This window comes from Arachis hypogaea, chromosome 4 (genome assembly GCF_003086295.3).
Source record: "Arachis hypogaea cultivar Tifrunner chromosome 4, arahy.Tifrunner.gnm2.J5K5, whole genome shotgun sequence".
Lineage (NCBI taxonomy): Eukaryota > Viridiplantae > Streptophyta > Magnoliopsida > Fabales > Fabaceae > Arachis > Arachis hypogaea.
In genome coordinates, this window is record NC_092039.1 from 97,173,645 (window position 1) to 97,184,915 (window position 11,271).

An 11,271-nucleotide genomic window follows, 5' to 3' on the forward strand; every position below is an offset into this window, starting at 1 on the left:
AGTTTACAAAATGATAAAGCAAGTTTAGAAACATATTGTTATGTAAGTGATAAAAAGAAAGAAAGAACTAGCTGAGACAAATATGGTTGAATATTTTAAACAACATAAAATAAATTATTTAATATATCAATATTTTAATTTATAAAACATTCTCATACATAGTGAGTTTATGAAATTAAAGGTGGCAATAATGATGTCGTTTCTGGGATGGTTGTTACAAGACCATCATCACCTCTTCCTATAAAAGGGAATAGCTTGTTGCTCTAGCACATATGGCTTTCATATATCCTTTCTGCAGCTTTCTTCATTCTATCCTTGCTACTCTACTCTTTTGTTCTGCAATCCTCTTCTACAGGGCTAGGTATGTAATAGACCCTCGTTCAAATGAACAATCTTCTAAATCCTATAATCATTAGATATAGCCATTATTATAATTCATTGACTATATAGTTTTATCGCTCAATCAATTATCAACCACTGAAATGGTTCTAAGCCCTTCAGATTTGATAAACTTACACTAAACTATTGATATCATTCTAATATAAACTTCTAACTTAAAACTTTTAAGAGTGTTTTACAGGTCGCACTTGCGTGGTGCTCGACTGCTCGTTCGCAGGGAGACGAAATCGTTCCCAATACGACAACGCTCGATCCATTAATTGAGAAGACCACAGGTCCTAACTAATATTTATATAGTTTTATATACATTTTTTATCAGAAATTCTTCGGTTAGAGACTTTTTAGTATTTTTGGTTGCATAAATATTAAATTATTTTTAGTAAATAATTTTTACTAATTTATGTATGTAAAATTTAAAAAAATATATAAATGTAAATTATATTGATTTATGTGTATAAAATTTTAATAAATATAAATATAAATTATTATTGATTAAATATTAATAAAAAATAATAATATTTTTTAGTCATGTAATATTATTTTTTTTATTTTAATATTACTATACCGTCACTTCATAAGTTATGGAAATTATTATAATAGTACTACATATTTAAGTATTTTTGTTAATTAAATTTAATTAAATTAGTTTTTTTTTTTTTGGTGACTCTAATTAAATTAGTTTAACATAATAAAAATCAGTTATGATTAATATTATTTTAAATTTTATTGCTTAATTTTATTGGACTTAGTTTATAAAAAATTTAAATGTGTAATATTATTCAATAAATTAATATTTTTTAATATTTTTAAAACAGCAAGGTATTTGCTCTGTATAGCGAAAAATTAGTACGTACAAATACAACGTGGACTAATTAAAATGCAATATATAGACTATATTATTTTCATTAATATTTTTATTTATTTTTTTAAAATTATTATATAATATATCAAAATATCCTCACCATTAATTCTAGAATGACTAAAATATTTTTTAATTAATTTAAAAAATGACTAAACTATTTTTAATTTTCTTACAACAATATCATTTAACTCATACTGAAAAAAAAATTTACCTTTTATTTGTTAATTTTTTAAAGGATTAAAATAATTTTTTAGAATTTTAGTCATTTTAAAATCAAATTTTTAATTTATAATAGAATTAAAAATTAATATTAGAAGATCACTTTTTAAAAATTAACTATTATGTTGGCGAGAAAGTTACAAAGGATAATTTAATATTTATAAATTAAAAAATATTTTAGTCATTTCATAATTAATAATAAGAACATTTCATTATAAAGTATTTTATAATATATTTATTAAAAACTAAATAAAAATAAATACTAATATAAATAATATAATTCACATTCTGTTTTTTTATGGATTTTTTATAACTAAATAAATTAGATATTTTATTTATCAACATATATAATTTATAAAATAATTAAGCTTTTACTTCTATTGTACATCTTGTTTATAATAAAATTGAAAAAAAGTAGTTATATATCTTGTTTAAATGAGATAAATCACGCTAATTTGTCTTTATCTCATTTGAAAATGAGCTATATGTAATAATATTACATATCTATTTATTTTATAAACGATATATATATATATATATATTGTTTACATTGTATTTGTAAATATAAAAATATAATTTCCTCAAAATAATAAAAATGTATTTACAGTACGATTTGGATCGATTTGAGTTAATTTTTTAATTTCTTATTTGATTAAAAACTACTTTTTAAAAATATGAATTAAAATTTAGAAAAATTTAATAATTAAAATTTTTAAATTACAAAAAATTCTATGATTTAAATTAAAAAAATATATTGATTTTACCTTCTAAACTAAAAAGCATAATATAAACACACTCTTTTTAGTTGGTCAATAATATGCTAAATTTTGTGTGATCATACCTCATTTATATTATATACAAGATACAAATATATCTATCTCATTTTCATTATAAACGAAATAAATTATATTATATAAAATAGCAAACACTCTTTCACATTTTTTTCTCTAATTAACCGATACATGTTAATTTGTGACCTTACTCTATGGCAGTTAATTTATTTCAATTGGATGTATTATTATTATTATTATTTTGACAATTCATAAATTAAAATAATTTTTATACCTATTAATTTCAACCAATAAACTAATTATTTTTATTTAAATTGCTCTTTTTCACTTTTTGCTCCTTCCTCCTACACTATATTTTATTCACCACCACCAGCAATTTACCACCACTGTTGACCAGGCACTTGTTAACGTCGACCATCATGCTATCATTTTCGTTTTTTTTTTAAGTTTTAAATTTTAAATTTCTAATTTTTTTTTTCTTTACAAATATAGCTATCCAAGATACAGTGGTTGAAATAATAAGCTAAGGTCCATATGCATGGAAGAGTAGAATATTAAAATCATTTATAATATATTTGTGAATAAATATATATGTTATTAAATTTATTTTTAATATATACTTTATATTAGAAATTAATTTTAATGAGTGAGTTTAGTATATACCTCTGTGTGGGTGGCATAACCGCATAAGCATTATGAAGAAATTAAATTTGAATAGAATAACAATGCAACTCTCATCAAGGCAGGTAGCCAATTAACGAATTTGTTTTAGGAAATGGCGGCAAATGATGTTCCTAACAATGGAATGGAAGACGGCGACTTGAATGGATGGAAGGAATCGGCGTCGAAAGCATTACTAGGCAGTTTCCAAGCACACTCTGAGCCAATTGGAATTTCTAATGTCCCAAGAAAACTCCGTGAAGGTAACAAGAACGCTTTCATGCCAAAGACCATTTCCATCGGCCCTCGTTACAAGGGAGCTAGAAGGGACCTAATGAAATGGCAAAACATCAAATTGCACTCCATGCAATCTCTTCTTCATCGGGGACCAAACAAACCAGCAAAAACAAAGCTCCAAGAATGCATGGAGGCCATTTTGAAGTTGGAGAAAGAAGTTCGCGCAAACTATGCAGATGATCTGAAGATGGAATGGAACGACCTTGCGAATATCATGTTGTCTGACGCTGGTTTCTTGCTTGAGCTTCTCATTAGTTCTTCAAAGGAATTCAATGAAAAACTTAAAAGCCGGTTGGCGCCTCCCAACCCGGATGGCGAAGTAAAGAGAACAGGGGAGGTAGTGACTGATTTGTTGGTGTTGGAGAACCAAATACCGCTTATCATTCTCCATAAGTTGTCTGAAATAATTCTAGTTGAGGATGATATTTCAATTGAAAGTTTGGCACTGAATTTCTTTGGCTACATCCCGGACGAAAGATTCAGGCCGGACTTTAACCCTGGTGTTGCGTCTCGTCACTTTCTTGAACTTATCCACTCCTACATCTCTGAAGATAGTGAAGAAGAGGAAGGAGAGCAACAGGATCAGAGAAACGAGCAGAGGTGCATTTTTATTCCGTTTTACAATTTCAAAATGTCCGACTGCATATTATTTTTTGAAAGGTATCTAAGGTCTAATAATTACATATGAACTAAAGTTGAGCGGCCCGGAATAATTACAATTTTTTAAAACTTGTTATAATTTATAATTAAGACAAGTTTGAGTCTGAAGAGAACATCCTATGAACATACAGGTGTTGTAATCCGATCAACAGTATTAAATCTGTTAACTTCCAAAAGGTATCGAATACCTGTGCCAATTGTGCTTCCGATTGTGGGTATGATGTGGAAGATGCGATGGGGATAAGAGAAAAGACCACCGATGCTGCCAGCAATGTTCAGCAGCTTACTTCCTATGCTCAACTCAATCGATGTGCTCCCATTCTTGCAGCTGCTGGGGTTACAATAATCAAAACTATACGCAGTAAGTTTTATTTTTTATTTTTTAATTTTTTTGTGATGATCTTGGTCTTTATTATTGGATATCAAAAATGCTGTTTCCATACTAAAATTAATCATTTATTTGTGTAATTTAATTTATTTTTTAATCATGTTAGGTGTACACCAAAATCAGTTACTAAAATTATTTATCTATATAGAATACACATTAAAATATAAAATATAAATTAAAAATAAATTAAACTATACATATATTTATACGCAAATACATAGTGGCTGATTTTAGTATGCAAATAATATTTTTGTTTATTTTTAGTATATATTTTATATTTTATATATATATTTTACACTAATAATTAATTTTAGTGACTAATTTTAACTATATTTGATATATAAATCAAATAATTTAGATGTTATAGCTTAAGTTATACCACTATCATTCCTTTTGTATTTAATTACATAATAGATAGAGTTTATAGTAGTTGTTAATGTGGTTACTGTGACTATACAACTTTAACAATTTTTTTACTAAAATTAAAAACAAAATTTTAGTGTATTTTTGTAACATTTTTTGCTTTTATTTTTTAAATTAACAATTATTTTAGATATTAAAAAATTACTCTAATTGTAGTAATGCTTTTTAAATATTATGAAAATTTATAATCATACTAGTCACATAGCATGTACCTAATTTTAATTAGTTTTAAACTTTTTACACGCAATTTATTAAGTTTGATTACCTGCACCTATAGGTAACGAGGAAAAGCATGAGAACCCAACTCAAAGACCAAATGAAATAAGGGGCTTCAACTTTAACATAAAATTTCAGAAGACCAATGGAACTCTGGAAATTCCACAGCTTCACATCACAAAATCAACAGAAGTGACGTGGCGGAATCTCATTGCTTGGGAGCAAGGCCATACCGGATTCAGCTGCAAACACAAGTGTACTTGGGCTGCATTATTTTTCAACGGCTTAATGTGTTGCGAAAACGATGTTCAGCTTCTCAAAGATAAACAAGTGATAGTGGATCACTTGGACTTGGGCAACCGCAAATTGTTGGAGTTCTTCCGTTCCATCGTCCATGGAGTTGATTCTGATAAGGCAAGTGATTCTCCTTACTGGGAAATGGTTAGTGTGATTAACTCCTATCGCGGCACATGTTGCCTCGGCATAAAAAAATACTCCATAATACTGCGCCATTCTTGGATCCCAACGGTTTTTCGCCACTTTGACCGGCTTGTGTTGCGCGGTTACAACCTTCTCATTGGAATGATATCTCTTTACGCTCTTATGCAGACCATCTATACTATCCTCGGCTACTATGAACATCAAGAGTGAGAAATTCTGGTCAAATGTTTTCGCTGCCTCCTCGCTCCCTACCTCGCCGCCCCCCACCCTTACCACCACCTCCTCCTCCCGGAGGCGTTCAATAATTTTGTGTTCTTTTATTTCCAAATAAAAAGAATCGACTATTTATGTAGATGTAAATGTGAACATAATGTAAAGTGGAGTATCTCATTTACTAAAATGAGTTTGTGGAAGTATTTTCGTTAGAATAGGCAGTAAAAATAACTTCAACTATATTTTACTGTATGATCTATTTAATGTTTAAATTGTAAGGGTTTTACAATGTATGATAAGTACTTTGTGATGAGAGAATTAGAAAAAAGAAAGTAAAGAAATCAGATGATAGAGAAGGGATGAAAAATTTTCTGCAGTAATTTACTTTAGGAGCAATCTGAATTAGAATGAATAACTATAGATCCACACAAGGCTATAGTTGGACTCCAAAAAGCTAAACCTGACAGAACTGTAATTAATCAAACCATTTTCTAACCAATTTTTACTGATCAACCTTGAGTTTCTTGTTTTGAAGTCAAGCAATTATGCTGTGTACTAACACCTCCCTCAAATTAATAGTTGACATAGGAATAACTCTCAATTTGGACTTCAACCATTCAAATGTTGTTTCCGTAAGAGGTTTAGTCAACAAATCTGCCACTTGATCAGTTTCTGGCACATGGACAACATGAAGCAGTTTCTTCTAAATTTTGTCTCGAATCAACTGAACTTCAAGCTGAAAATGTTTTGTCTTATTGTGTAAGATAAAATTTACCATAAGTAATACAGTGCTGAGGTTGTCACAGTAAATTATTGGTGGAGTATTCAACTTTACATCTAATTCATCAAGCAAATTCTGCAACCATTCCATTTATGCTTCACAAGAAATCAGGCTCCGAAACTCAGTTTCAGTAGAGAATCTTAAAATAGTTACTTATTTGCTACAAGACCAAGAAATCAGATTAGCATCAAAGTGCACACAGTAACCTAACACTAACCTGTGATCCTCAACGTCTACTGTCCAATCCGAGTCAGAAACACCATACAACCTCATGTCGTCACTCTTATGTAGAACTAGATCATGATGCTTGGTGCCTTGCACATATCTCAGAACTCTCTTCACTGCCTTCCAATGTGCCAGCAACGAACTATGTATAAATGGACTAATTTTACTCACTGCAAAAGATAAAATTGATCTATACTACAAGAAAAATACTGAACACGGTTGAATTTAAAAATGCAGAATAGTGGGAATTTCTTGGTAGTGAAGACGTCGAACACGGATTTACATTTTTGACAGTAAATTAGTCGGTGATAATTGGAGAAAAAAAAATAGGCGTGTAAGTTAGTATCGGATTTACGGTCGGATAAATCCGCCGATAAACCCATTTAGTGAAAACGCTGTGTTCTGTACTGTTGGATTTTTTTGATGTAATTTTGCCTTAAATTCGAAATGCTAATGCTCTCCCCTTTCATTTCGAATCTCTCTCTACCCTTTTTTCTCCCACTCTCTCTCTCTAACCCTCTTGCTCCCTGTCGCTCTGTCAACTCCCACCGCCGCCTCTTCTTTCTCTCTAACCCTCTCCTTTCTGCCGCTTTGTTAGTCTCACCGCGTGTCAGCTCCGCCGCTGCATTCTCTATGGCAGTGCCCCTCCCTCTCACCGTCATCTAGTTTTGCTAGCCAACACCAACAGCGCCGGCTGATAAACGAAAATTATCATGCCGATATAGAATTCAATAATGGATATAATCGTGAGTATAGTCTAATCGACACTCAAACTTCGCATCAAACAATCCTACAATCTATAACCGAGAATACTAGTCTCCCAAGTCGTCCTCCCTTGGAATTGCTAGAGCATGCATCTTATTGATTAGAAAACCTTATTATGATTCTTTGAAAGTTTAGCAAAAATAGATGACAAGCAATCAATCTTTAAAAGACTTGGTCTAGGGTTGGCATTAGAAATTTTATCTTTATAGTTCCTTCAATGATGACAACAATTAGACCTTGCTTCATTTAGTTAACCCCTATGTATAGAGAAAAGTCAAATGAGAGTAATTAACTTGAGTCACAAGTCCTAGTTTTACCTTAGGAAAATCTAGCTTTAGTGCACTCCAAGTTAATTAGCAATTTCTAATTCCAAATCAACAATTGACATAAACTATTCAACTCTTTCTAATGGCCCAAACCCTATGCCAAGTAAGAAACTTTTACTCCATAACTAATGTTGGCATTTTATCAAATAATTGATGAGAAAGAATGAAAGACATAGTAAGAATGAGAAGAAAGTAGAATTAAAAATGCTTCAACACAAGAAATTAACAACAATTAACAAAGAACAACAATGGAAATGGAAATGAAATTCTCAAGAACTTGATAAAGTTCAAAACTACAAAGTTGAATCTAGGATCTATGAAAATTGAGCAATTACAAACACTAATTGAGATTGGAGAAGAAGATCTATGATGTAATCAAAGTAAATTGAGAATTGCAATGGATCTCACCAAAGAGTGATTGAAAATTCAGAAAATTGATGAATATGAACCCTAATGAAAGCTTGGAATCTCTCTCTCCTTCTCCAAGAGTCTAACTAACTATCTCCAAAAAATCTAGAACAATCTAAAAATGAGCTAAAGTCCCTTAACCCTTCAGCCTTTGGTCTTCTTAAGCTTTTCCCGCCAAGGCACTTCCCCAAGATGGGATCCCCAACTCTCTCCACGCCCAAGTCACGTGGCTCTTTAAAAAATCATATTCGAACATCAGCGCGCACGCGCAAAGCACACGTGCGCGCCACTGAGGCATCTTGTAATGTGCGCGGAGGCGTAATGTACGCGTGCGCGCCCATGAAGATCATGGCCTAGCCGCTACACAAGCCGGCTCGTGGCTTGGCTCTTGGCTTCGACTTCTAACTGCTCAATCCACGCCGACGCGTCAAGTGCGCGCACGCGCCCATGCTGAGATTTCCAAAGTTCAATTCTCATGCTCCTTTCCTTTGCACCCATCCTCCTTCTCTCTTCCGGTCCATCCCTGCCCTATATTCTGAAACCACTTAACACACAGGTCACGGCATCGAATGGCACCAAGAGAAGATTAGAAATGTATCTAATTTAGTGCAAAATAAGCATGTTTTCATCCATGAGGCAAAATTAGGAAAGGAACACAAAGTCTTGTATTTTCATATAGAAAGCGTGTGGAATTATTGATAAAATCCCTGAAATCAACACAAGATAAACCCTCAAAATGGGGTATATCAACCTCCCCACACTTAGATTCTAGCATGTCCTCATGCTTAGAGAAATGTGAAAGAAACACAAAAGACCGAGGGATCATAAAGGTATAAGACTCATGAAGTGCAACCTACTTATATGAATGCAACTATGACTAGTGCTATCATCTACTTGGTTAGGAACAAATCAACCTTCCTAAGATATATGCAAGCATATAGGGTCCAATGGTGGTCAATATATAGGACTTACCAATTTTCAAGCATCAAATACAATATATGCAACCTTGCATGAAGAATGCTCGTGAGAACCGGGAATCATGAATTAGAGCCTTCGAACCCTCACTGGAAGTGTTTATACTCTATTCGCTCAAGTGTCTAGGGTTGATTCTCTCAATTTTCTCCTAATCATGCTCTCCAAGATTTGTTCTCCATCTAACAATCAACATTTATTCCATGCATGTGTACAAATATCATGAGGTCTTTCTTTAGGTTGTAATGGGGCTAGGGTCAAGGTGGGATACATATTTGGTTAAGTGAGTTGAAATTTGAATCTTTGATAAGCTTAAACTTTCCACCTAACCTATGACATCCTATACAATTTCAAAGCTAACCTAACTACCCATTTCTCACTTTTTCACATACTCATGCAATTTCTTTTCATTTCACAACACTCATGCATTGATTTTATTGAGCTACACTTTGCTTTGGGGCATTTTGTCCCCTTTTTATTTCTTTCTTTTTCTTCTTTTTCTTTCTTTTTCTATTTTTTTCTTTTTTCTTTTCCATATTATTTTTCTTTTCTTTTTCTTTTGTTTTTCTCATTTTTTTTCTATATACAAGAACCCCAATGCATAAGGTTTTGCATTTGATCAATACATGAGTATGTACCCAATTCCCAATATTTCCAATAACAATACAAGATTACCCTTTTATTCACCTAATGTCCCCAGGTTTCCACACTTGAACGATACTCTCACACACTAGCCTAAGCCAATCAAAGATCCAAATAAGGACATTTATTGTCTTTCGCTTTAAGGCTTGTAATGTGCTAAAATTAAGAACAAGTGGGTTAAGCGTAGGCTCAAAGTTGGCTAACAATGGAAGATAAAAGGTAAGGCTATTTGGGTAAGTGGGCTACTAAAATGATGGCCTCAATCATATAAATGCGTGAATACAAGGAATAATGGACATATAGACTCAAACAAAGCAAGGATCACACTCATAGAGAGAAAACAATTTTCACACAAGAAGGAGAGTAGGTGACTATAAGATGTAGCCACAAAACAAGGCTCAAAGCTCACTAGCTTGTGTTCTTAACTCAAAATCTATGTTCCAAAATATAATTCTTCAAGCAAATTTGGCATCAAAATATTCGAAATTGGCAGTGCCACGGTTGCCCCAAAGTATTGGTTTCCTAAGAAAGAGTTTCATTGTTCCAACCAAGTAAACTTATCATGAAAATGATGTCAAAGAAGACCTAATCATGCAACCTATCCTGACTATAAAGGAGTTCAAAGAACGAAAATTTATTCGGGTGTTACCTACGGAGATCGGTCAGCCGACCTCCCCATACTTAAAACTTAGCACGGTCCTCCGTGCTATAGGTGAGGCGCAAGGGTTGGTCGAGTCCCGAGTGTCCCTCATCTCCATTGTCATCGCTATGTCCGCTTGAAGTTGCGGTGGATGTGGAGATATCTGGTTCCTCCATAGGTGGGGTGACTACGCTTAGAAGTTTCTTCACGTGAGCGTATCGGCGTTGGTTACGCCTCTCATAACGGTCCAACTTCTTGTGAAGGTCTTCAAGGCGTTGGGTGCCTGATTTTTGTGGTGTGGATGATGTGGTGGTGTTGCGAGTTGGTATGGGTAGTCCAATGTCCTTGGTGAATTCCGGAGGCTTGAGGAACCTCTTGGTCAGAATAACATCGCCCTCGACCGGAATTGAGGTTCTCCTATCCTTAGCCTCTCGGTGGACGCCGGCCATTGCAACTAATTCTGTCACCATAGCAGGGAATGGTAGATTTCCCTTGGCATGAATGCGCCCCATGGATTGGTGAATGGCATGCGAAATGTCGACCGGTTTCTCGGTTAGGATGCACCATATCAATAAGGCAAGCTCGGCGGTGATGGATGACCCATGGGTGCTCGGGAGCACGTAGTGAGCTAGAATTTGGGTCCATGCCATGGCTTCTTGAGTGAGGTAACGTGCATCCAAACCTTTTGGTTGTTGCTTTATGGTCCCCCGAGTCTAACATGCGTCGGGTAGAGCAATTACGCGGAGGACCGCGCTCCAATTGAACTCCCTGTCATCGCATGCGGTCAAGACTTCTTGATAGGCATCACATCTATCCGCTAACGGCCCAATCCCAAGGACCTCTCGGATGGTTTCCACTGTGACTGACACTTGCTTCCGGCGCACAAATATTGATGTGAGAAGGGGTGAGTGGTAGTTGGAGTAGAATTCCACCACCCATGATA

The 11,271-nt window shown here is 33.6% G+C and overlaps 1 protein-coding gene across 2 annotated transcripts; it reads left to right on the forward strand.

Annotated features, from left to right (window-relative positions):
* Window positions 1–578: 578 nt before the first annotated feature.
* Window positions 579–5,761, forward strand: LOC112795054 (putative UPF0481 protein At3g02645). Of its 2 annotated transcripts, XM_025837011.3 has the most exons (4): window positions 579–674; window positions 3,044–3,828; window positions 4,020–4,249; window positions 4,977–5,760. In XM_025837011.3, the coding sequence occupies exons 2-4, from the start codon at window positions 3,047–3,049 to the stop codon at window positions 5,564–5,566; spliced, it is 1,602 nt and encodes a 533-aa protein (XP_025692796.2). In that variant the 5' UTR covers window positions 579–674; window positions 3,044–3,046; the 3' UTR covers window positions 5,567–5,760. The 2 variants fall into 2 exon arrangements, with proteins under 2 accessions (XP_025692796.2, XP_072090786.1); XM_072234685.1 differs by lacking the exon at window positions 579–674 and having other exon boundaries at window positions 2,611–3,828; window positions 4,977–5,761.
* The last annotated feature ends 5,510 nt before the right edge of the window (window positions 5,762–11,271 follow it).

What these genes read in the sequence shown, in the direction of transcription:
- LOC112795054 (XM_025837011.3), top strand. Translation starts at nt 3,047, where the DNA reads ATGGCGGCAAATGATGTTCCTAACAATGGAATGGAAGACGGCGACTTG. An exon ending in GATCAGAGAAACGAGCAGAG is followed by an intron (nt 3,829 to 4,019) that starts GTGCATTTTTAT and finishes ATGAACATACAG; the next exon opens with GTGTTGTAATCCGATCAACA. An exon ending in AATAATCAAAACTATACGCA is followed by an intron (nt 4,250 to 4,976) that starts GTAAGTTTTATT and finishes CTGCACCTATAG; the next exon opens with GTAACGAGGAAAAGCATGAG.